At 40.2% G+C, this 25,341-nt stretch overlaps 1 protein-coding gene and 1 non-coding gene across 3 annotated transcripts in view; one reads left to right on the top strand and one right to left on the bottom strand.

The window, feature by feature from the left end:
- Positions 1 to 25,341, top strand: part of NPC1 (NPC intracellular cholesterol transporter 1) — a 56,266-nt gene that overhangs the window by 4,861 nt on the left and 26,064 nt on the right. For both annotated transcript variants that reach the window (XM_069099789.1, XM_069099790.1), the window contains exons 2-5: positions 8,431 to 8,553; positions 9,242 to 9,348; positions 22,037 to 22,212; positions 23,114 to 23,281. In XM_069099789.1, coding sequence (XP_068955890.1) covers positions 8,431 to 8,553; positions 9,242 to 9,348; positions 22,037 to 22,212; positions 23,114 to 23,281 — 574 coding nt within the window. The remainder of the gene's footprint in view (positions 1 to 8,430; positions 8,554 to 9,241; positions 9,349 to 22,036; positions 22,213 to 23,113; positions 23,282 to 25,341) is intronic.
- Positions 21,630 to 21,742, bottom strand: LOC138170767 (U5 spliceosomal RNA). Its single transcript, XR_011170742.1, has one exon. It is a non-coding gene; the product is annotated as a U5 spliceosomal RNA (small nuclear RNA).

Raw genomic sequence — 25,341 nt, 5'->3', positions numbered from 1 at the left:
TTTTGTTTTGTTATTTGTAAAAATAGGATGTGTGTCATCTTCAAGAAAATCTCTACATACTGATTTAGGCTTTAGCTGGACATTCATAGTATGTCCTTGATGTGTCTCCAGCCTACTTTTCCAACCTTATTTCCCCCAACTTTCTTATATTCCAGCTGTACTACCTGGTTCTTATTTCTTGAACTCCTGGTCCATTCTGTCTCTTTACTCCCACATCATCCCTAGAGTGCGCCTCCTCCCTGCCTATCCCTGATTGATCCTCTTTTAAAATCCTCACTATTCTTCAAGACAAGTGGAGCTCAGATTAATGATAGGATTTCTGCGTGGATTTTTCTTCACCTGCCCCAGTCATAGTAATAATTAACATTTCTATAGTGATTTAAATTTTAATAGCAAAGCTCTTTATTTACAGTCTCCTTTAAACTATATATGACCCTTATTTCAGATAAGCCAAAGCTCAGAGAAATTAAATGATTTGTCCATATTCACACAACTAGTAAGTAGAATTTAATAATAATGCTAACAGTAACTAGCATTTATGTAGTTGCTGCTATGTGCACTGTTACAAGCATTCTATAATTATTATCTCATTTGATCCTGCCAAGAATCTTTGGAGGTAGCTACATGGATATCTCCGTTTTCCAGATGAGGAAACTGAGGGAAACAGGTTAAGTGACTTGCCTAAGGTTACAAAGCTAGTAAGTGTCTGAGATTAGTTTTGAACTCAGGTCTTCTGACTCCCAAGTACAGAAGTGATCTTTCTCTTCTGAGTTCCTGTGTAATAACATTTTGGTTGTACCACTCTAGGAAACTTACCACATGCTGTTCTAAGTAGTTATTTATGTAACTTATCTCCCATATTAGAGTGTAAGCTCTGTGAGGGTAGGGGCTTGTCTTACAGATTTTCCTTATTTCACAGTGTCTAGCATAATACTTTGCTTATAGTAGGCACTTAAAATTTTATTGATTGAGATGTATCTGTTTAAAAAGTCCAAATCTCTATGCAGTTTATAAATTTAAGGTTTATTTTAGTGGCTTTCTTTTGACCAACCCCATGTGAATCCCATTATATCCTGGATAAAAGATAAGTGATATGAATTATAGCAATTTTTGAGAAGGATAACTGAGGCATAGGTTAAAATGATTGACCCAGAGGCCTCTTGGTTGGAGGTGGGACTGGAGTCATTGCTCAATTTTTGTGACTTATTCACTAGCCTACTGTGTCTCATCAGAATGGGAGTTTGTAAATATTTAAAAACTCATAAAAGGCAGTATATAGTGCAATGTGCACCCCAGTGCATGGATAGTTTATTTTGGGATGTGTATCAGCCCCACTCCCAAAGTCTAGGGTGAGATGAAAGGATGTCACTCTAGAAACATTCTAATATTCAACTTATTCTGTATTACTGCCATCTCTTCCAGCTCAAAGTGATCTCACCTTCCTCAAATTTTCTTTTGGTGCTTGACCTGGATAAACTTTTTTTCAGCTATGTTCTGCCTTGAATTGTGTATTTGCATATCTTTCTATATTGTTCCTTCTATATTGCAAGCATTTAAAGGGCAGAAAATTTTTTTCTTCATTGCCTCTCTAGTACTCTGCATGGTGCCTACCTTGTAATAGGTACTTAATAACTTTCTTTTTAATTGGAGTAGGTGAAACTGGTAAAGACTGAGGATTGTTGATTTAGTGGTAGACTGAGGTAATATAATTCTTTTTGCTAATTTGGGATACTTTCTCACTTGAACTCTCAGGAAAAAAAATATTCTCAAAAAAGACCTATTTTGTAAAGCTTGATCTAAAGATGGTTAAAGTCACATCAGGAAAACTATGTTGCCTTTAAATCTTAATTAATTTTAATAATTAACATTATTTAGTAATAAACCTGTTATTCTTTTGGTTCGTATGCCTCTGTGCTTAAAATATTCTAGATATGTTTATAAAATATTCTTGACATAACCTTAAAACCAATGCCACCATAATCTTATAAGTATTAAATCTGAGAAGTCTTAAAGTCCCACAATCCTCTGTTGTTGACCTTGTACTCACTTAATCTAGTTTTTTATTCCATTTCTCAGGTACCTTACCTTACATATTGAGAGCATTGTATTATCAGGCCTACTGGGGATTAATCAAGGCACAAAGTCTCTACCTGCAAGGATTTTAATTTTAGTAGTAGAACAAGGTTGTTTTGTTACAAAACAAAATTTTTTAATAATAGTTTCATGGTATTGACGAAAAAACTAATGTGGCATTTGGAATTAACAAAAATTAAACCCTCATTTTTTAAAGATCCATTTTAATTTAGGTGCAGGAACATTACAGATGACTTGGTGTGATGTAGTAGTCCATTATCATTACATGCTTAATAATTAGAAGCTGTCAGCTTTGATTTTGTAAGGTGCTTCAGAGCAGTTCTCTTCTTTCCATTTACTTTCGTAAGCCAGCATTTGATGGCAATTGAAGGATCATAAATTTGAAACTTCAAGGAGATCTCAAGATTTAGAGCCACATCATCCAACCCTCTTATTTTACAGATGGGACAATTAGGTGGAACAGTGTATAGAGCACAGGTCTGGAGTCAGGAAGACCTGAGTTCAAATCTACCCTCAGATTATACTAGCTGTGTGACCCTGGACAAATCACTTAACTCCTGTTTGCCTGTTTATCCTTATCTGTAAAATGGGGAGAATAATAACAGCTACAACCCAGGATTGTTGTGAGGCTTAAATGAGATGATAATTGAAAAGTGCTTAGGGCAGTGTCTGGCACATAGTAAGTGCTATAGAGTAAATATTAGCAGTGATGAGGATGATGAAGAAACTGAGTTAAGAGAGGTTAAGTGACTTTTCGAAATACATGTAAAGAGTATCATGGTTAGGATTTGATGCCAGGTCCTCAGTTAATCATATTTTTGCTTTAAGAATTTTTAAGAGTTTTTAGGGGCGGCTAGGTGGTGCAGTGAATAGAGCACTGGCCCCTGAGTCTGGAGGACTTGAGTTCAAATGCGGCCTCAGACACTTAACACAAAAACTAGCCATGTGACCTTGGGCAAGTCACTTAACCCCAGTTGCCCTCCAAAAAGCAAAAAAAAAAAAAAAAATTAGGAGTTTTTGTTTTTTAGTCAACTTTAGTTTATCTGGTACCCTTAATATAGTAGACATTTGAACAGATTACCTTAAAAGACTTTACTGATCTAATCCCACCAAGTTTTTATTTAAAGTGGAGTTCCACTGAAAAGTTTGAGAACCATTGCCATTATTAATGTACTCCTTGAAAGTACAAGAGCTGTATGATCTTTTACTTAGTAGACATTAGTATTATTGAATACCGAAAATAACTTCTAACATTGCTTAGAAAACAGTATCTGAGAATGATGGTTCCCCAATAATTCTTGGAGACATTGCTGTTCATGAGACTTTTTAAGGTGACTTTTCCCCATTCTCGCATATTAATTCATTAAACAGGCATTTTTCTGAGCACCTCCTAGGGAAGGCGAGGCACTGTTATGGATGCTGCTGATACTCAGAAAAGTGAAATGGTCCCTGCCTTCAAGGAGCTTAATCCTGCTGGGGATAAACAAAAAATAGACTACTCAGTACAAGACATATACAGGACGTAGGTGGGGTGGAGCACTGAGAACGGAGACATCGAGAATAGGCCTTTTGTAGAAGGTGGCTCTTGAGCAGGGCTTTGAAGAAATCCCAGGAGGCAGAGGTGAGGAGGGCTTACCTTCTGCAAAGGAGAGTGTGTGTGCGAACGCTTGGAGGCTGCCTGTTGAACGCTGTGTGCAGGTAAGTGGGCCGTTGTGCCTGGAACATACAATGTGTAAGGGCGAATGATGTGCAGTCAGTCAGGAAACAGAGCCTAGACCACATGGCCATGGGTTTTAAATTCCAAAGGAAGGAATATGCATATTGTGTCCTAGAGAGGTAAGGAGCTTCTGTTGTATCTGATCTATGCTGCATACATCCTGTACATCTTATTTGTCTCCTCCATTTGACACGAGCTCTTGAGAGCAGGGGCTACCTTTTGCCTTTCCGTGTGTCCCCCAGGCTTAGTTCCTGGCACATAGTAGATGCTTAATAAATGCTTATTGCCTGAAAGACTTGAACAGGAAGTGCTATAGTCAGAGCTGCACCTTAGGAATGTCAGTTTGGCGGCTGTATAGATGACAGATTCTCAAATCCAAGGATAGATTGGAGATTGGGGTATCAGTAACTGCATCCTTAAAAAAAAAGTCTAGGCAAGAGGTAACTAAAGCCTGAACTGGATACATGTGTTGAGAGGTGAATGTGAGAGCTATTATGGAGGCAGAATCATACAGTTTGACAGTTGATTGGATATGAGGGCTACGGGTTGGGGGAGGGATAGAGGTTATGAACTGAGTGTGGTTGTGTTTGCCCTTCATTTTTGAAGAGGACCATGGCATTAGGGAAATAATGACCTGACTGCAGTTGACTTGGATTTGAGTGAGGCAGGACTGTGCAAGGTCACCAGCCTCACTTTCTCCTCCAGAGCCATCTGGATCCAGTGATCAGATACTCATCAGGATGCAGTGGGAGACCCCAAGCTAAGGCCTTTTCATGTACTCACTTAGCATGAGGTAACATCCATTCAGGGAATAGGCCTCTTTAAGAATTGGGTCAAGAGATGGCCCCTTTTAATTAGAAAAAGGAAAAAAAAATTAAGCTGGGAGGGGAAGACCCTCTAGGTTGCTGTTCCAAAGAGAAACAGTTACCATTGACATTTGCTCTAAGGCTAGAGGGTCCAAAATATAACCATTAAGTGGAGTATGGGCAAGGACCTGTTGTGGTCCAGTCTACGAGTTTCAGAGTGAACTGGGTTTAAAGTTTCAAGAAAGGAAGGATCCTGGGGTGGCCAGGTAGCACAGTGAGTAAGAGCACCGGCCCCAGTGTCAGGATGACCTGGGGGATTGAATCTGGGCTCAGACACTTAGCACCCACCCAGAAACACCTGGCCGTGTAACCTTGAGCAAGTTACTTAACCCCAATTGCTTTTAAATAAAAAGGATCTGAGTAACTGAATAATGTGCCCTTTATAGAAATAAGGATTTTTTGCCCAGCAAATACTGGCTCCATGTGGATAGCTCGCCTCCTTCCTATTTAAAACAACAACAACTACAAAGGCTTAATCAAGAACAGATTTAGAAATAATCTTTCCTGGAGCGGGCCCCAATTGCTTAGGGGCGGCCAGGTGGCGCAGTTTGTAAGAGCACTGGCCCCAGAGTCGGGATGACCTGGGATCGAATCTGGGCTCAGACACTCAGCACCACACCCAGAAATAACTGGCCGTGTAACCTTGAGCAAGTTACTTAACCCCGATTGCTTTAAAAAAAAAAATAGAATCTTCTTCTGAAATATCATAGCTCCTGGGTTCTGTCTGTCTTGTTGGAATGTAAGCTCTAGGATCTTACTCTCCTTAACTTATGTATGTATGATACCTTGAAAGCACTTCCAGAGAGTGCTTTTCTTCTAAAGCCAAGGTCAGAGCATCTCAGGAAGTCTGTTATATACCACAGGTGTTTCCTGGACTTGAGCTTGGGGGTGGGACATCAGGGGTGTGGAATGTGCAGAAGGGTGAATTTAGTTGTCATTTGAACCACAGAAAGGGTAGCTCTGAATTTAAAATGTCAGTGAGAGAAGGAAAGTTATACTTTGAGCACCTGATGTCTTAGAGTAGAAAGAGAATCCCGTGGTCTGATTTAACCTCTTGTTTTAAACAGGAGTCTTTTTTTTAATCTTCCAATTTTAAAAATTTTTTTAGTTTTCCATATTCACTTTTTACATCATTTTTTTAAGTTCCAATTTTTTTCTCCTCTCCTCCACAAGATAGTATGCGATCTAATAGAGGTTATGTATATGTTAAATATATTTCCACATTAGTCACATCAGAACAAAAGGGAGAAACCATGAGAAAGAGGGAAAAAAGAGAAAATAGCCTGCTTGGATCTGCGTTGAGATGCCGTAGTTCTCTCTCTGGATGAGGATAGCGTTATTAGCCGCAAGTCTTTTGGAATCGTTTTGGATTATTGCTGAAAAGAGCTAGGTCTATTCGAGTTGGTCATCCCACAGTAAAGTTACTGTGCACAGTGTTCTAGTTCTGCTAACTTCATTCAGCATTGGTTCAGGCAAGTCTTTCCATTAAACAAGAGTCTTGGGGCAGCTAGGAGCACTGCTCCTGGAGTCAGGAGGACCTGAGTTCAAGTCCAGCCTCGGACATTTAACACAAAAACTAGCCATGTGACCTTGGGCAAGTCACTTAACCCCAACTGCCCTCCAAAAAGCCAAAAAAAAAAAAACCCAAACAAACAAAACAGGAGTCTTCTTTGTAGTGTCCCTGACGGCAGTCACCTGGCCTTTTGTTATGTAAGGTGGTGCATGGCCCTTGAGTCCTTCTAGCAGAAGGGAATTCACTGCTTCATGAGGGACCACCATTCTATTTTTAGACCATTCTTATTTTTAGAAAGCTCTTTACATCAAGAATTCATTTTCCTTTATGTAATTTTTACCCAGTGATCTTTTTTGTCCTTTGTGGAGCCCTGCAGTGTAAGTTCTAGTCTCTCTTCCCCATGGCAGCCTTTTGGATATTTGAAGACAGTTTGTCAGGTCCGTTTTCCAGGCTAACGGGAGAAATTAAGTTTCCTAAACTCACACTATTTGCTTCCAAACCCCAGCGACTCCCTATCACCTCTAAGATCAAATATAAACTCACACACATAAATACATATGTATGTAGCTACATACAAACACCTTTTAAAATAAATTTTTGTAGATGTCTTTCATTTTTATACATCATCAATATTTCCTTCCAATATATGGGATAGAAGAAACGAAATCAGCAAAACTGACCAATACATTTTTAAAAATCTCCAAATGTTACTGTAATTCACTTATGCATTATTTTTGTATACTTTTAAAATAATATTTTGGTTTTCCCCCAATTACATGTAAAAACAGTTTTTAACATGTGTTGTTTTGTTTTTAAGTTTTGAGTTCCAAATTCTCTTTCCCTCTCATCCCCACCCAAGTAAACAATCTGATATAGGTTATATGTGTATAATCCTGTAAAACATTTCTAAATTAGTCTTTTTGTGCATCACTTATGTATTGTTTCATACTATAGTGAATTTGCATATATTATATTCCCTTCATTGTGAGCATAATGAGGACAGGGACCTTTGTTTAAACCCCTACCATTGAGCACAGTCCTCTGCCTTTAATATCTGTAGAGTGAAGAAACTAGTAAATTGAGTGTACTTCCCTGAGGTTGCTTCAAACAGATTGTTAAAGTTTTTCTTTAATTATCGTCAAAAACTGGTCAGATGGGCTTTAAGAGTACTTCTCTTTTCTCTGACATAAGGTTGAAGAACTTTTGTGGTTAATCCTCACTGTCCGTCTTGCCACCGAGGTTACTTTCAGTAACTGATTTCTGGATGCTGCCACCATAACCTAGAATTGAAACTTACTGCACTGTTTCAAACAAACCCTCTTCCTTCTGATATATATATATATATATATTTTAATAACCTTGTGACTGTCACATGAGGAATGTGAGTGGCTCTTGAGAAACTTTTAAGTAAGAGATTTGTTGCCTTGAATGATTAAAGATACCCTTGAGGCTGCTGACATTAACATAATCTTTGTTTTCTATGATCTTAAGTGTCTAGACCTGGGCATTCTGCATTCTTCCTATTCTGGGTTTATTCTAGCTAACCCAAAATACATCTAAAACTATCCTTTCGTTCCTTGTGTGAGGAGGGATTGAAGGATTGGGTAGCATTATGTCCTGAGCCTGTGCACAAGAGATTAATCCCTCATCCCCATCTTCCCATACCTGGCTGGTTTGCTCCTGCTAGCAAATCTTCCCTCTTCACACCTGAAACTACCTATTCCCCCATCAGTACTTAAGAAATCCCTAAATAGAAAAGTCGGTAAATATCACTTCCTTAAAATAGCTTTCCATTTGTGTGTGCCACTACTAGATGTGGGAAAGCAGAATTCTGATTCTGAGTACTTCAATAAATGTTTGCCCAAGTACTTAAATAAAAACCCCAGAACACTTCCTTTTTAAGGGTATTGATCCCTCTAATCCTTGGCTTTGGGGGAGGGAAATGTCATGCTTAGAGCATAGGCAACCTTTAGGTCAGGGATTCTTAATCTTTTTATGTCATGGGCCCCCTCTCAGAATGATGTTTACAAGTGCACAAAACTGAATACATAGGCTTACAGAGGAAACCAATGAAATATAGTGATTGAAACATTTTTAAAAACAAGTTCACAAAACCTGGGTTAAGAACTTTAGATCATAGTACCTATAGAGAGACTTCAGGTTCTTATTGTTGAAATGTGTTTTGACGTTAAGGTTGTTTATATTTGTTTTGGTTACAAAATTTTGGGTTCTTTGTTTAGGTATTTTCACAGTCCTGTGTTTGGTATGGAGAGTGTCCTGTAACATCTGAAGGTAAAATATACAACTGTAAATATTCAGGGCCGCCAAAACCATTGCCAGAGGATGGATATGACTTAGTGCAGGTGAGTTTATTAGGTTTATATTGTGAAAAGGAAGCGAGGTGATGCAGTAGATGGAGTCAGGAAAAGCTGAGTTCAAATCCAGGCTCAGATACTCACAAGCTCTGTGAACTGCACAAGTTACTAAATGTCTGTCTTCTTCAGTTTCCTCATCTGTAAAATGGGGTAATAATAGCTCCAACCTTCCAGAGTTGTTGTGAGGATAAAAAGACATATTTATAAAACACTCGGCAGACTTTAAAGTGCTCTGTCAATGATAGTTGTCGTCATCATCATTATTTTTGTTATGGATATTTAAAGCATAGGTCACACTATACTATATCATGTGTGGTACCAATGAATATTTTAATGGAAGATGGGAATAATTTTCATAAGATAGGAATCTGAGGTCAAGAGAGATTAAGTGCCCAAGTTCATACAGAGTAGCACAGCCAGGATTTGACGGCCAGATCTGCTGACTCCAGGTCCAGGGTCCTCTGCTTTATAATAGGCTCTTTCCCTGGGACTCTTCTAACACATTCTGGCTCATTTTTTAAGCTATTAGGAAGCTTTTAAAAATGTTTTATTGATGCATGTTTTTACTGTATGGAGAATCATTTATGAAATAGCCTTTTCTAGAACCATCATTTGGTGCTTCTTGTTTTAACTGTACTGACCTGTATGCCTTTGTTTGCTTTTTCTCCTTTAAAAGGAACTCTGTCCAGGCTTCTTCTTTGATAATGTCAGTCTTTGTTGTGACATACAGCAGCTTGAGACACTGAAAAATAATTTGCAGCTGCCTCTACAGTTTCTGTCCAGGTAAGTGGATGACCCTGGCAAGCAGGGAAGACAGACTCCTCCAAGAGTGTCCTTATGAACCGTTAAACTGTCATTTGGATCCACTTGAGAAGGTTGAGCAGAGAGCATTTGGGAAAGCAGTTTTTGTTGTGACTAATAAGAAAGGAGGATTAACTAGTCATCGTCAGATTTTGGATTTTTTTTTTGACAGAATTTAAATTTTGAGTTTTCCAATTTGCTTTAGGTTTTTTTGTTTTGTCTTACTTTCTCTACATTTTTTACTTTGTTTTTTTTTTTCATCAGTTCCCATGCATTCAGTTATCACCTCTGTACAGATGACTGCTAAATCTTTCTAGCCTTAATCCCATCCCTGAGTTCTGGTTTTGTATTGCTAACTGCCTGTTAGACATCCCCACTTGAATGTCCCATAGGTTTCTTGAACTCATTGTGGCTAAAAGCTTTCCCTCCAGATTTTCCCATTTCTCTTAAGGGCATCCTCATTCTCCTTCCACTTATTTGCTTCATTCATTCTATTTACTCTTCCTCTTCCCCCATATCTGATTACTCAACTGTTGTAACCTTTCCCTTTTTTTCCACTCAGGAGACAACCAACATTACATTGCACCTGTACTGTTGAAATAGCCTCTTAATTACTCTCCTTTCTCTTAGTCATTTGTCTTCCCAATCCATCCTTCACATGGCTGATAATTTCAATATTCCATAAACCCATGACTAATAGTGTCACTCCCCTGCTCAAGGATTTTCAATGGCTTCTTATTGCCTTTAAGATAAAACATAAACTGTTCCCTGTGACATTTAAAACCCTGTATTATGAGCTGTCTACAGCTTGACTTTCAAGGTATATTTTAGATTACTTTCCCAGTGTGCCCTGTATTTCAGCCACCTTGGCTTATTCTCTTTCCTCACCTCTGCCTTTTGGAATCCCTTTCTTCCTTCAAAGCTCAGGTCAGTTGCCACCTCCTCTATAAGTCTTTTTCTGAGCTCTATCAGTTTTTAGAACCCCCCTCTCCGAAATGACTATGTATCTGCTTTGAATATATTTTTTATTTTACTTTTTGTCTTTATTTTTAATTTCTTTATAGTAGCTAGCATTTGTATAGTGCTTTAAGGTTTGTGAAGCATCTTACAAATAGAAACTCATTCAATCCTTCCAACAGTGCTGGGAGGCAGGTGCTATTATTATCCTCATTTTTTGTTTTTATTTTTTTGCAGATGAGAAAACTGAGGCAGGAAGCAATTTAAGTGGCTTGTTCAGATCACCCAACTAGTAAATGTCTGGACTCAGGTCTTCCTGACTCTATTGTGCCATCTAGCTGTCCATAGGAGAACACGAGCTTCTTGAAGGCAGGGCACAGTACTGTATACAGAGTAGGCATTTTCCAAATGCTTGTTGAATAGTATTAGCTATATTTTGCTTTTGACAATTTAGGGATTGTTGGATTTCAAACTAGTGATTGTACCTGCTTGAGGGGAAGAGAGAGAGCTTCCAGATAGTCCTTGAACCTTTAACAGCCACATTAGATCCTTTCTCCTTATATCCATGACTCTTTTCCTTTTGTGCTCCACTGCTTTTCTTTCCTTAAGAACTCATTGTTCTCCCTCACTCTGTTTAGATTTGAATCTCTATTCTGTGTTCTTAATCCTTAGGTAAAGTTGAACTTTGACAGTTGTAAGCAATTTTGTCTTGGAATTTTTGCTAAGATCCCAAAGATGATGATGCTGATATGTGGTTGTTTGGTCATGTGAAAGCTAAAGGTTCCTGATTGACTTGTTCCTTTGACCCAGTGTCAAAAGTAGGGTTTCAGAGTTCAGTCTTTTTTCACTAATAAAGTTCCAATAAAGTATGCGCCAACTGATGTCATTCTTTCCAGCAAGCTACCAGTGAAATGAATGTCCTCAGATCCCTGTCATAGAGTGGCTTCTGTATATTGGTATAATTGTATTCAAGCAATTAATAATTTCTTCCCAAGATCATGGGTCATTTGAAGATGAAAAACCAGGTTAATTGTGCTACTGCATCAGGGAAGCCTGAGTTCTTGTCAGAGTTCTTAATTAGCATTCTAAAATTCAGTTGTAGGATCATCTCAGCCCTTGAAGAGACCTGTGAGGTCATGTAGTCTAGCCACTGGGACACAGAAGTGACTGGTTCATAGTCAAACACGTAGCAATTACCAGAGCCAGTAATTGAGTCCAGGTCCTTGGAATCAATATCCAGTGCTCATTTCACTAGCTTTTTCACTATTTACAGATCTCTATCAACAGATCAATCAGAGGTTGACAGACCTCTCATATACTCATGAGACTGTAGAGTGCCAGGGTCAAGCAAAGTGATGTACAAAGTTTATGGGAGATAATAAAGGGGTCAGTGCCCACAAGGAGAGAAAAACAATAAAGAGGGTAAACTCACTTTTTAAAAATATTTAACTGACTTTTAAAATATTTTACTGATTTTTTTTTGTTTTTTTGTTTTATTTTGTACTGCAATTACTTCCCTTTGTCTCTCTGCCCACCTTGCCCCTTTCCCCCTCCCCCAACCTACCCCATAATCTTTCCTTTATAACACAAGAAAAATAATTATGCAAATTCCACTAATACAGTGGCAAGGTCTGACTTCTTACATGTCTTCCCACCCCCTTTGGCCACCATTTTTTTTCTCTTTGGGCGTCACCCTCCTGTTCCTAATGTCTGTACTATTGCATACTTTAACTTCTGTGTCTGAATATAGTTTTCTGCAGTATGAAATAGATGCACTTCTTCCATGTTTCTGAAATAAAGTTTATTTTGCTAGACCCTACTATCCCCTCAAGCTATCATTGTCGTCATCATCAGTGTCAACATAGCTAGTGTTTATATAGTTAAGATTTATGAAGGTTTGCTGTACACGTTATCCCATTTGATCCTCATGGTAGCAACTTTGGGAGGTAGGTGCTATTATTCCCTTTTATAAATGAAAAAATAAGCAGAGAGAAGTTAATTGTTGCACAGCCAAGTAAGTGTCTGATCTGAGATTCGAACTTGGATCTTCATGTTTCCCTATATCTCTTCTCCCTGCCTAAGTGGTATGCCTCCGCTTTTCTCACTCTTCTCCTTTTTGTCATCTGACTTTTGACCTCACTCAGCCAAAACTGCTCTTTCCAGAGCTACCAAAGGAGCTTATCTTTTCTCAGTTCTAATGCTTCTTAGCCTCTGCTGCATTCGACACTGTCCACCACCTTCTTTTCCTAGATAGTCTCCTCTGAGTTTTCATGATACCCGTACGACTCTCTCCTGGCTCTTTTCCTACCTACTTGACTACTCCTTACTGGCAATCTTTTGCTGTCTTTTCATCCACACTGCACCTCCTAACTATGGGAGTTTTTCCTCAGTTTTGTAGATTAGGCCTTAATCTCATTGGCTCCAGTGGGTTTAACTAATATCTCCATGCAGGTGACTCTCAGATGTATGAATTTAGTCTCAAGTCTCCTGTCATCCTCCTACCCACCTTTAGTCCCCACTCATTAACTACCTGTTGGACATTTAAAACTGGATGTCCCGGAGACATCTTCAACTCAGTATATATATATATATATATATATATATATATAAAACTGAATTTAGCATCTTTCCCCCAAAACCTCCCCTTTTTTAAACTTCCCTGTTCTTGTCAAGGACACCACCAGCCTTCCAGTTTCTCAGGTTCATGATCTTTGCCTCATTCTGGACTCCTTAATATCTTCACATCTTCTTTGCACAGAATTCCTTTACTCATACAACTTCTTTATCACCTTGCTAACTGCAACAGTCCCCCACACATATGGGAATCCTTCCCACATATTGCTACCAAAGTAATTTCTTTAAGTGCCATATGATTCCCCTATTCATCCAATTTCTTTGGCTTCCTGTTGCTTCTGTGATCAAATACAAACTCCTCAGTTTAGCTTTTAAAGCCTTATATATCCTGGCCCTAACCTACCTTTCAGGCTTATTGGACATTAGTATGCTCTGAGATCCAGCCAAACTATCCTCCTCTCCCTGACCATCCCCTGTTCTTGGAATGTATTCCTTCCTTCCTTCTCTTTCTTTTCTTTTAACATGTGTTCTGCATGAAGCCTTTCCTGATCTTCTCCCTTAACCCCCAACTGCTAATAGCTTCCCTCTCAAACTACCTTGTATTTAACTACTTTTTAATATATTTTTATTTATTAGCTTTACATATTTGTGTGTGTATACTGTATAGATTCTATATACATATATTTGTATGTATGCTGTATATATTTCGTATATATTTGTTTTTCCCATTAGAACGTGAGCTCATTATAAGAATTGTTTTGCTCTTTGTACTTTTGTCACTAGTGCCCAATATGTAAGGCACATAGTAAGTAGTTACTCAATAAATGGTGACTAATTGATTTGCTTAAAATCTTCTTAGTTGCTTTGAGAATGTCAAGAAAGGACTATTAATTTATGGTACTTTAATTTAGTTCTGTCCTCACCCCTGTTCAGCAATCTTATTCTTCTTCTTGACTCCCTGTATCATTTCCCAATAATAGCAACTATTTAAAATTTCTTTTTTGCCGAGGTCTTCCACCATATCTTTATGCTTCTCAGTTAAAGGGATGACTTCTTTCCTGAGATTGAGGCCATTCTAAGTGGCTCCCTCTGTTCTCATCCTTTCTGTCCAAACTTCATTAATCCCCCAACCTGAGAAGAGGAGGAATTCCTGCTCTGAGATAAGGCTAATACCAAATCATTTTGCAAACATTTATTAGATGCACTATGCTGAGCTCTAGAAATACAAAGAAGCTCAAAAAGATAGTCCCTCATATATGGAAATGGGGGGAAAACATGTCTAGGTACATACAGGATATACAGAGTAAATGGAAGGTAATCTGAAAGAAAGCCTAAGCAATTTGAGGGATCTAGAAAGGTCTGTAGAAAAGTGGGATTTGGACCAGAATCTTGAAGGAAGGGAAAATCCAAGAGGCGGATTTGAGGGGGGCAGGGCATTCCTGGCATGGGGCTCACCCAGAGCAAAGACACAGAATCTCTTTTTGACAAGAAGGAGAACAGTTCCACGTTTGATGATCTGCAAGTAGGCTAGTGTTGCAGACTCTCCTGCTGTCTCTCCTAAGACTTTCTTTCAGCAATCATTCCCTCTGCATAGCCAGTCTTCAGTCTCTCTGTCCTTCCCATCTGCCTGGTACAAACAGGGTCTTCCTAGTCCAGAAAGAGCCCTTCACTTGACCCTTCTGCCCCATTTTCCTACCCTCCCATTTCTGTACCCCAGTCACTATCAAACTTAGAATAAATTGAAAAGGTTGATGTGGGAGGCTGCTTTTTCACCATTCACTCTTTCGTAATCCCTTTTAATCTTATTTCTGTCTTTACCATTCTATTGAAACTACTATCTCCAAGGTCACCAGTAATCTCCTCATTGCTAAATCCAGTGGCCTTGGTTAAGATCTCTTCTTTTTGACAATCTCGGCAGCATTGGACACTGGACACCACCACCACCCACATTCCTAAGTATGCCCTTTCTCCCTTGGCTTCAGAGGTCATACTAGCCTGGTTTTCCTTGTACATTTCTTTTCCTTTCATTCCGTTTGACTCAGTGCCCTCTTCCTGCCTCTCTATGTCTGCTTTTAAGGGCTTCAACTCTCACCTTTTTATCAGCCAAACTCCTTGAAGGCAGGGCTATTTTAGTCTTTGAATCTCCAGCACACAGCACATGTGGGCACTTAATGTTTATCTGAATTGATTTAAGCAGTCTTCCTATTGTTCTTCCCTTATCAACTCGCTCCCATTCTCCACTGCAACTCTTCCAAACCTCATCCCTCCTCAAACCTCCCTTCCCCCCCCTCTCTCAGCTGAGACCTTTGCTTCATATTTTATGAAAATATTGAGACCATTCATGTGATCTTCCTCTTCTCCCCACTTCCCCATCTCTTACCACTCACATACCTTCTGCCACAATCTGCACCTTCACCCCAGTCTCACATGAAAGTTGCCTTATTCCTTACCAAAGCTAACCCCTCTATTTGTTCAGGCAATCCCATTCTATTCCCCCCGCCACCAGCAGATTCCCCATGCTGTCATCCCCATTCTATCACATATTTTTAGTCTGTCTCTGACTACTGACTCATTCCTGTTAACCTGAAAGTTTGGTTAAAGGAGACAAATTGGCTAGGTGGTATGTAAATCCATATTGTTTATTCCCTTAAAGCTAGACAAGCTAGTGAGCTTCTATGTACAAGGAGCCAAAACCTAAGTTCTGCCTGATACAAGATTGACAAAGTTTTATATGTTTTTGGACAGTCCCAGGATGTTTGTGTGCCTCAGATTTGTGGTCTCCATATGTTTTCTATCCATACCATGAAAAAAGGAGTTTCTTAGCTGTAAATACAAGACAATTGAAAAGATTGTGTCAGTGGAATTTACCATCTCCGGCTGTCTCTGCTTTCCCCCATCTGGAGTATGCCCCCAAGATGAGAAATTCCATTGTTCTGAATTTCCAAGCATCCTGTCACAAAAGGGGAGAATACTCATTGCCGACCTTATCTGGTCTTTCAAGTTACAGACACAGGAAAGGGCACTTTTAAAGCAAAGCCCTGGATTTTTTTGAGGGCCAAAAAATGATATTAAATGATTATCATTCCCTGCTGCCCACAAAGATGCCTATGTCTCTCCCGTCCTCAAAAAACCCCTCACTTACTTGATCCTTCTATCTCTGCTATCATCATATCTCTTCTCTACTTTGTAGCTAAACTCCTCAAAAAGGTCATCTACTATAGGTGCTTGCACTTCCTCTCCTCTTCCTCTCTTCTTAACCCCTTACAGTCTGGCTTCTGACCTTAATCATTCCACTGAAACTGCGCCCTCTAAAGTTACTGATGATCTCTTAATTGCCAAATCCAAGGATTCTCCTGGACCTCTCTGCAGCCTTTGACACTGTTGATGATGCTCTCCTCCTCGACACTCTCTTCTCTCTGGATTTTCAGCACACCTCTCTCTCTCCTGGTTTTCCTCCTATCTTTTTCTTTTTTGTTTGCCGTATCCTCCTGATCATGCCCCTCAAGGTTCTGTCCTGCAGCACAGGCTGAGTTTGATCCCTCTTTTATACCTCAGATCTCCTTTGGATAGCTCAGACTCAAAGTGAATGACTGAAAAAGCATTTATTAAGTGCTTCCTATGTGTCAAGACTGAGCTGCATTCTGGTAATATAAATAAAAAAGCAGTTCCTGTCCTCAAGAAACTTAGCTCCTAACAGTGGGAGACTTCTCAGACAGAGGAATAGGGGCTAGGAGAGAGTTATAGGAAGAGTGAGTGAGGTGATGGGAGGGTAGATTGATACACCCCTCTCCACAGCGTTGGCAGGGTTGTTTAATCATGATTCTAGAACTGGGGGTGAAGGGAATCAGACAGCTAGTATGAGCGGATGTGCAGCAAGGCAGCTGGTGAATAAACAGTAATAATAACTAAGGTAAGGTTTATATAGTGCTTACTCTCTGTCTGGTACTGTACTAAGTGTTTTACTCAGCAGGTGCTGTTATTATCCCCATTTTAGACATGAAGAAACTCAAGCAACCAGAAGTTAGATGACTTGTGCAGTAGTGTTACACATCTAGTAAGTGTCTGAGGCTATATTTGAACTCGGGTCTTCCTGATTCCAGGCCAGCACTCTAACAACTAAGTCACCTAGCTGCTTCAGATGCCTTCCTGAAATCATGGGGGTAGGGACAGGGGAGCAGTTAAAAATCAGGATATCTCCCAAATTGAGTATATTCTTTTTTAGAAATTTTAATTAATTAATTTTTAGTTTAGAACTTTCCGTTCCATAAGCTCTTGAGTTTTAAATTTTCTCCCTCCCCTCCCCAAGACAGTGTGCAATCTGATAGGCTCTACATATACATTCGTATTAAACATATTATAACATTAGTTATGTTGTAAAGAAGAATTATAACCAATGGAATGAATCACAAGAAAGAAGAAACAAAACAAAAAGGAGAAAGCAAATAGTATGCCTCAATCTGCACTTAGACTTTGTCATTCTTTCTCTGGATGTGGATAGCCTTCCATCATGCATTTTCCATAGCAGTTTCCATTTGGCAGCTAAGAGATCATCGATGACTTTTGGAGTGGGCTTAGAACCTTGCATTGCTCAGAAGAACTGAGTCTGTCAAAGGCAGTCATCACGTGATGTGGCTGTTACTGTGTACAGTGTTCTCCTGCTTCTGCTCCCCTCACTCAGCATCAGGTCATTTTGTCTTTCCAGGTTTTTCTGAAGTCTGCCTGCTCATCATTTTTTATAGCATAATAGTATTCCATTACATTCGTATACCACGAGTTGTTCAGCCCTAGAAATAGTAGTGCTGGGTCAAAGGGTACGCACATTTTTATAGCCCTTTGGGCAGAGTTCCACTTTGCTCTCCAGAATGGTTGGGATCAGCTCACAACACTACCAACAATGAATTAGTATTCCAACTTTCTCACATCTTCTCCAGCATTTATCATCTTCCTGTTTTGTCATGTTAGCCAATCTGATAGGTGTGATGTGGTACCTAAGAGTTGTTTCAATTTGCATCTCTCTGATGATAAATGCTGGAGAAGATGTGCAAAAATTGGAACACTGGATTCGTTGTTGATGGAGTTGTGAACTGATCCAACCATTCTGGAGAGCAATCTGGAACTATGCCCAAAGGGCTATAAAAATGTGCATACCCTTTGACCCAGCAATACCACTTGTAGGGCTGTATCCCAAAGACATCAGATAAGTGGGAAAAAGACACATGTGCACAAAAATATTTATAGCAGCTCTTTTTGTGGTGGCAAAGAATTGGAAATCAGGGGAAACCCATCAGTTGGGGAATGGCTAAACAAGTTGTAGTATATGAATATAATGGAATACTATTGTGCTACAAGAAATGAGGAGCAGATGGACTTTATAATAACCTGGACATGCTAAGTGAGAGGAGCAGAACCAGGAGAACATTGCGCACAATTACAGACACATTGTATATGTGACAACTAATCTTGATAGACTGGGCTCCCCTCAGCCATGCGAGGTTATGAGACAACCCCAAAGGACTCAGGAGGGAGAGGGCTCTCCACATCCGGAGGAAGCTGCAGAGTCTGAATGGAGATGGAAGCAAACTGCTTACTCTCCCTCTTGTTTTGTTTCTTCTTCTCGTTCACTCCGTTGGTTATAAATCTTATTTACAACTGGACTGATGTTTAATATGAAGGTATGTAGAATCTATATCAAATTGCATGGTGCCATGGGCGGGGGGGGTGGGAATTTGGAACTCAAAAACTTGTGAAACTGAAAGTTGTAAACTAATAGTAAATAATTTTTTTAAAAAAAGAAGATAGAAATGAGGCCTTTATCGGAGATGCTGGTTGTAAAAATTCTTTTCCAGTTCTCTGCTTCCCTCCTAATCTTGGCTCCATTTTTTTGCTTGTACAAAAACTTTTCAATTTAATGTAATCAATTATCAAATTTGCACTTCATAATGTTCTCTATCTCTTGTTTGGTCGTAAATTTTTCTGTTCTCCATAAATCTGATAGGTAAACTATTCCTTGTTCTTACAGTTTGCTTATAGTATGAGTCATTATATCTAATTGGACTTTATTTTGGTATATAGTGTTTTGGTCTATGCCTAGTTTCTACCATACTGTTTTCCATTTTTCCCAGCAGTTTTTGTCAGGTAGCAAGTTCTTATCCCAGAAGCTGGAATTTTGGGGTTTATCAAACAGTAGATTACTGTAATCATCAACTACTGTGTCTTGTGTACCTAACCTATTCCACTGATCCAGCACTTTATTTCTTAGCCAGTACCAAGTAGTTTTGATGATTGATGCTTTATAATGCATTTTAAAGTCTGGTATGGCTAGGCCACCTTCCTTGGCATTTCTTTTCACTAATTCCCTTGATATTCTGGATGTTTTCTTTTTCCAGATGAATTTTGTTATTATTTTTTCTAGCCCTATAAATAATTTTTTAGTAGTTTGTTTGGTAAGAGTACATTCTTTTTTTTTTTTAAGGGTCATGGATGTATTTTTAAGTAAAATTTCTTTAATTAATGAAAATCATCTTGTCTCTCCCACCCTTTTCCTCCTTCATTGAAAGAGAAAAAAAACAAAACCCTGGGTAACAAATATGTAAAGCCAAGCACAACAGATCCCTATGTTAACCATATCCAAAAGAAGGTTTTTTCTCCTTGAGCTCATCACCACTGTCAGAAAGTGTGTAACGTTTCATTATGAATCTTCTGAAATTGTTGGTCATTGGTTTGACCAGAGTTCTTAAGTCTTTCAGAGTTGTTTGTCTTAAAAATATTGTTTTTAGGGGAAGCTAGATGGTACAGTGACTAGAGCACCGGCCCTGAAGTCAGGAGGACCTGAGTTCAAATCCAGCCTCAGACACTTAATACTTACTAGCTGCGTTACCTTGGGCAAGTCACTTAACCCCCATTGCCCCTCCTCCCCCCTCCAAAAAGACAAAAAAAAAGATTGTTGTTCTTAAAAATAAATTTTCAGGTGAACTTATTCTTTACCCCACCCCAGATCTGTTTTGCTTTTTCACTTTATGGTTTGTCATTGTTGGTGTTATAAAATCTTAAAGTTGTCTTAGACTGTTTTTCTCCCTCTCTGTTGTCTAGTAGGTTGCCTGATCCCTGTAACTCCTTGTGCCTGTACTTTTCTCTATCTTGTCACTGCTTCCACTCTGCTGTGGGCCTTCATTGTCACCTTTCTAGTAAAATGGCGTCTCCCCATTCTCTTTTACCCGCTGCAGCCTCTTCTACCCTTCCTATCACTTTTGGCCTAATCTTCCTTGTACATTGATCTGGTCCCATCAGGCCTCTGTTAAAGGTTTTCAATGGTTGTTCCCTCCGGCCTGCTGAATTAAGTCACAACCCCTTTGTGTGATTTTCAAGGCCCTCTATAATCTGGCACCCCCCTTCACACTTATTCAGCCATATCCTCTATTACTCTCTTCCACATATAAGACACTGCAGCCCATCTGGAGGATTCTTTCAGAGCCCTGCAGCAAACACCCCTCGTGGTCAGCTACACCAGCCTACTTGCTGTTCATCACAGAGGACTCTCTGTTTCCTGGCTGTTTACTCACACGGCTTGTCCCCCGTGTCTGAAATCCTTCCCTCCTCGCCTCTTAGAATTGGTGACTTCTTTCCAGATTTAGCTGAAGCCGTCCTTTCTTCGTTGCCCTTGGTGTTGTCTTCCCCTTTAGATTTCTTCCTCTGTGTGTTTGTATTCACATGTGTATATGTGTACATACCTACATGCATCATGTGCATTCATGTATGTACCCATAAACACATAGGCTGTGCCTTGGTGGGTACTTGTTATCTTCCCCTTGACACATCCTATAACAATTCACACCACTCCCCTCCGCTGGGCATAGACCATTTTCTGCTTATCTTTGTGTTTCCAGTACAGTGCCTGGCATTAAATAAGCATGAAAAAAAGATGCTTGTTGACTGGCTGCTTCCTCTGGTTAGGATGCCCTCCCTCTCTACTTGTTCAGTTCCTGCTCATCTTTTTAAAGCACAGTTCAGATGCCTGCTTCAACATGAAGCCTTTCTTCATCTTCCCAGTCATTACAGGACTTTCTGCTTCCTTCCCCCACCTCACCTACCTCATCTCCACCACAGAATTGAGTTCGGTATAGAATTTTTATCTGCCTGAGTGTTCTGTACCCTAAAAGCATTTGATAAATCTTGAAATATTTTTTAAAAGGTCCTGGGGGGGATGGTGGGGACAGGGTGTTAAAAAGAAATAGTTTTTTAAGTCCTGGAGACGAATGCATTTAGAGTATGAGGTGAACTCCAGAATCCTGCAAAGCAAACCTTGAGTGGAGGTAATTACAGCTGACTCAACACATCAGTATCTGTGGTTGCAGTAGCAGCAGACTGAAGGACTGTCACATGCACAGTGTAGAAAAACTTCTTTGCCGTATGTGTTTTTTATGTGCACACAGACAGCTACAGTTTTATAATTTTTTTTTTTTTTTTTGCTTTTTGGAGGGGGGAAGGCAGGGCAATTGGGGTTAGGTGACTTGCCTAAGGTCACACAGCTAGTAAAGTGTTAAGTATCTGAGGCCAGATTTGAACTCAGGTCCTTCTGACTCCAGGGCCAGTACTCTATTCACTGTACCACGTAGCTGCCCCCGACTTTATTCTTCAACAGAAAAGAAAGCAGTTTCCTAAAAACCTAGTGACTAATAAATTGAAAGAAGTAAAGAAAGGCTGGTTTTACTATTTAAGAGTGGAGGGGAGAGGGGACTCTCACATAAACTAGGCCTCAAAAAATTAGTTAAAAACTCTTTGATCCTCTCCATGAAAATCTATAGTAAAAAGTGAAAGATTTATATGATCTGAAGAGAAACCAAAGTATTTTTTTTAAACTGAAAGTCCTCCCACACTTTTGAGGGAGGCTTAGGTGAGGTGGGACATGGGGAAACCAAAATTATTAGTGCCATTAGGTGGCTATAGGACAAAACCTCTTTTTCCTCTTTTATTCTTTGTTTGACATTTACCAGTAAGATGATTCTAGCTCCTCTGGTTTTAAGACAGACTGCCTCTCTAGATGAATTGATAAGTACCGAAAACTGTTTTTCTTTCCATGAAACTTTCTGTTCAAAGAAAAGGGGTTTTGGCTAACAAGGCCTCCTCTGGGTTTCTTCTTCAGGTGTCCATCCTGTTTTTACAACCTGATGACCCTGTTTTGTGAACTCACCTGCAGCCCTCGACAAAGCTGGTTTCTGAATGTTACAGAAACCGGAACGTGTGTTGATCCCACCACAAATGAGACCAGAACAAGTGTAGAAGGACTGGATTACTACATTGGACAGAGCTTTGCAGATGGTGAGTTAATATAGAAGAGACAGTGTGGTGAGGGAAAGGAGTGCCTGGTGAACTGGAAGACCTCTACTTCACTGCCTTCTGGATCTCATATTACTTTAGGCCTTTGAGTTACAGGATTATCACAGGGTAACAGCCACCACCACAATAATAACAGCTGTCATTCATTTAATGCTTCAGAGTTTGCATGTGTTATCTCATTTGATCCTTAGAACAGCCTAGTAAGGCAGGGACTGTTATTATCCCCATTTTATAGAGGAAGACACTGAGGCACAGAGAGGGTCCCCCAACTAGTAAGTACCTGAGGCAGCGTTCAAACTGAAGTCTCCATCCACAATACTGCCTAGCTGCCTCTCAAAGAAAATGACAGGCTGGAAATAAGCCAGCAGTGTAGAAGTCATGATTGGCATTTATATGGCACCGTCAGGCTTGTGTGCTTGGAAAACTCTCCGTTGGAGCTGAGCTGGGGTCCTTTGTGTGCACGTTCTGAGCCTGCAGCACCTCTGAGACCAGACAGACCCTGCTGGTCTGGTTATTTCTCCTCCACCTCTGGTACACCGTGAGCTCTACTTTTTTTTGACTCTTGTTATTTGGAGGCACAAAACGAGTCAAGGGAAGAGTTTGCACATTCTGCCCAGAGAAGAGAAAACACAGACATCCCCACCTGGTGTCTCCCTTTCTTTTGATGTACTTTGGCTCTGCCGGGGATGAGTTGTGTGTGCGTGTGTGAGCTGTTGACGGCAAGTCCCCGTATGCTGTGTGCTCACTTCTGTGTCTTCTGTCCTGCTCGCACAGGCTCTAGAGTTCTAGGATCTGGGTACTTTTGAGTACCTCTTTACAAGAAGAGGTAGATGGACTGAAGCAGGCATGTTCCATTTCACCCGTTTTCCCCATTGTTTCTTAGCCATGTATAATGCCTGCCGGGATGTTGAGGCCCCCTCAAGTAATGATAAAGCCCTGGGGCTTCTCTGTGGAAAAGATGCTAAAGACTGCAATGCTACCAACTGGATTGAGTACATGTTTAATAAAGATAATGGACAAGCGCCTTTCACCATCACACCTATTTTTTCAGGTAGGGGAAAGTTGTTCTTTGTCAATTATGTTCAGAATCTGTTGTTGGTTTTTGTTTTGTTTTTGGTTTTTTTTTGAGGGGGAAGGCAGGGCAGTTGGGGTTAAGTGATTTGCCCAAAGTCACACGGCTAGTAAGTGTTAAGTGTCTGAGGTCACATTTGAACTCAGGTCCTCCTGACTCCAGGGCCAGTGCTCTATTCACTGCACCACCTAGCCATCCCCAAAATCTGTTGTTTTAATGGCTAAAAAACAAACAGAATGGATTCAGGGGCGGGGAGGATTGACATTATATTAATTCAGCTCCTCATACCTATATTCTGTAGTGTGAGGCCTCTCAAATTCTGCCCTTAGTGGTGTAGTGAAAGGAAGGCTGGTTTTGAGGTCTGGTGCTCAGTGTTTGGATCTCAGATATGCTGCGTGGTGTTGGGCCAGACCTTTAGCCTCTAAAAGAGGAGGTTACACTAAGTGCCTTGAAGGGCCCTGTGATGGTATGAACTCTAAAGTGATTTCCAAAACAAATGTCTTGCTTCTGATTTGGGAACAAAAGGCACATAAGTAAAATGAAATCGAAGACTACAACTAAAAATAGTTTGCTACTAATAAACAAGAGAGGGGCTCTCTGCTTGTAGCACTGCTGTAGTTGGCTGACTCCTTAGAAGTAAAGTAGGATAGCATTAGTTTATTCTTCAGAGAACTAAAATTCAGAAAACATTTTTTTAAAATCAGCTGTGTACAAAAAAGTCTTGAGAGTACTGTTCATTCTCAGTCAAACATTTCTCAAGTGCCTGCTCTGTCTTAGGCACTGTGCTAAGTGCTGGGAATTCAAAGAAAGGCAAAAGATGTTCTAGCTCTCAGTGAGTTTTCAGTCTTATGGGGGAAACATGCAGTCAACTATGTACAGACAAGCTCGATACAGGATAAGTGTGAAATGATCAACAGAGGGAAGGTGCTAGAATTAGGGGGAATCAGGGGAGGCTTCCTGGAGGAGGTGGGATTTTATCTGGGACTTGAAGAGCCAGAGAAGCCAGGAGGTGGAGATGAGGAGGGGAAGGATTCCAGGCACCGTGAACACCTAGAGAAAATGCCCCAGTTTGGGAGCTCGGTTGAATGTCTTGTTCAAGGGACAGCAAGGAGGCCAGCATTACCGGGTTGAAGAGTACAAGGAATAGTTTTAAAGGTATAAGAAGACTAGAAAGGGGTGAGGGCAGATTATGAAGGGCTTTTTCAAAACCAAACAGAGGTTTTTCTATTTGATTATGGAGGTAATAGGGAGCCATTAGAGTTTGTTAATTAGTAGAGATGATATGATCAGACCCATTAGAAAGATCACTGACAGCTTAGTCAAGAATGGACTGGAGCTTGTCCTGGAGACCAGCCAGTAGGCTGTTGTGGTAGTCCAGATATGAGGTGATGAGGGCCTCCATCCGGGTAGTGACAGTGTTAGAGGAGAGAAGGTAAAATCAATAGACTTTGGCAATAGATTGGATATCAAGGGTGAGAAGTTGAGGGTGACATTTAGGTTGCAATCCTGGGGGGCTGGGAGGAGGGTGGTGGCCTTGATAGTAATAGGGAATTTGGGGAGTGGAGGAGGATTTGGCGGGTGGCGTGGGGGAAAGATAACAAGTTCACTTTTGAATATGTTGAGTTTAAGATGGCGACAGGACATACATTTTGAGGTATGAGACTCAGCAGAGAAGTTAGGGCTGGATAAATAGGTATGAGAATCATTAGCATAGAAAGAATAATTAAATTCATGGGAGCTGATGAAATTACCACATAAACTCGTGTGCAGGGAGAGGAGAAGCATGCCCAGGACAGAACCTTGTGCGGGCACTCATGGGTCAAGGGTGTGACCTGGAAGAGGCCCTGCAAAGGAGACTGAGAAAGGGTGGTCAGAGAGGTGGGAGGAGAACCAGGAGAAAGCAGTGTTAGGAAAACCTGTGAAGGAACAGAGTATCAAGAGGAGAGTGATCAGCAGTGTCAGAGACAGCAGAGAGGGTAAGAAGGATGACGACTGAGAAAAGCCGTTAGGTGTGGCCATTGAAGATCATTCCCAGCTTT

Source organism: Petaurus breviceps, unplaced genomic scaffold (genome assembly GCF_028583685.1).
Source record: "Petaurus breviceps papuanus isolate PSGF00001 unplaced genomic scaffold, PetGlider_PUasm1.0 38, whole genome shotgun sequence".
Lineage (NCBI taxonomy): Eukaryota > Metazoa > Chordata > Mammalia > Diprotodontia > Petauridae > Petaurus > Petaurus breviceps.
Note: the sequence above shows the minus strand (reverse complement) of the source record. Positions and strands in the feature narration are given on the sequence as shown.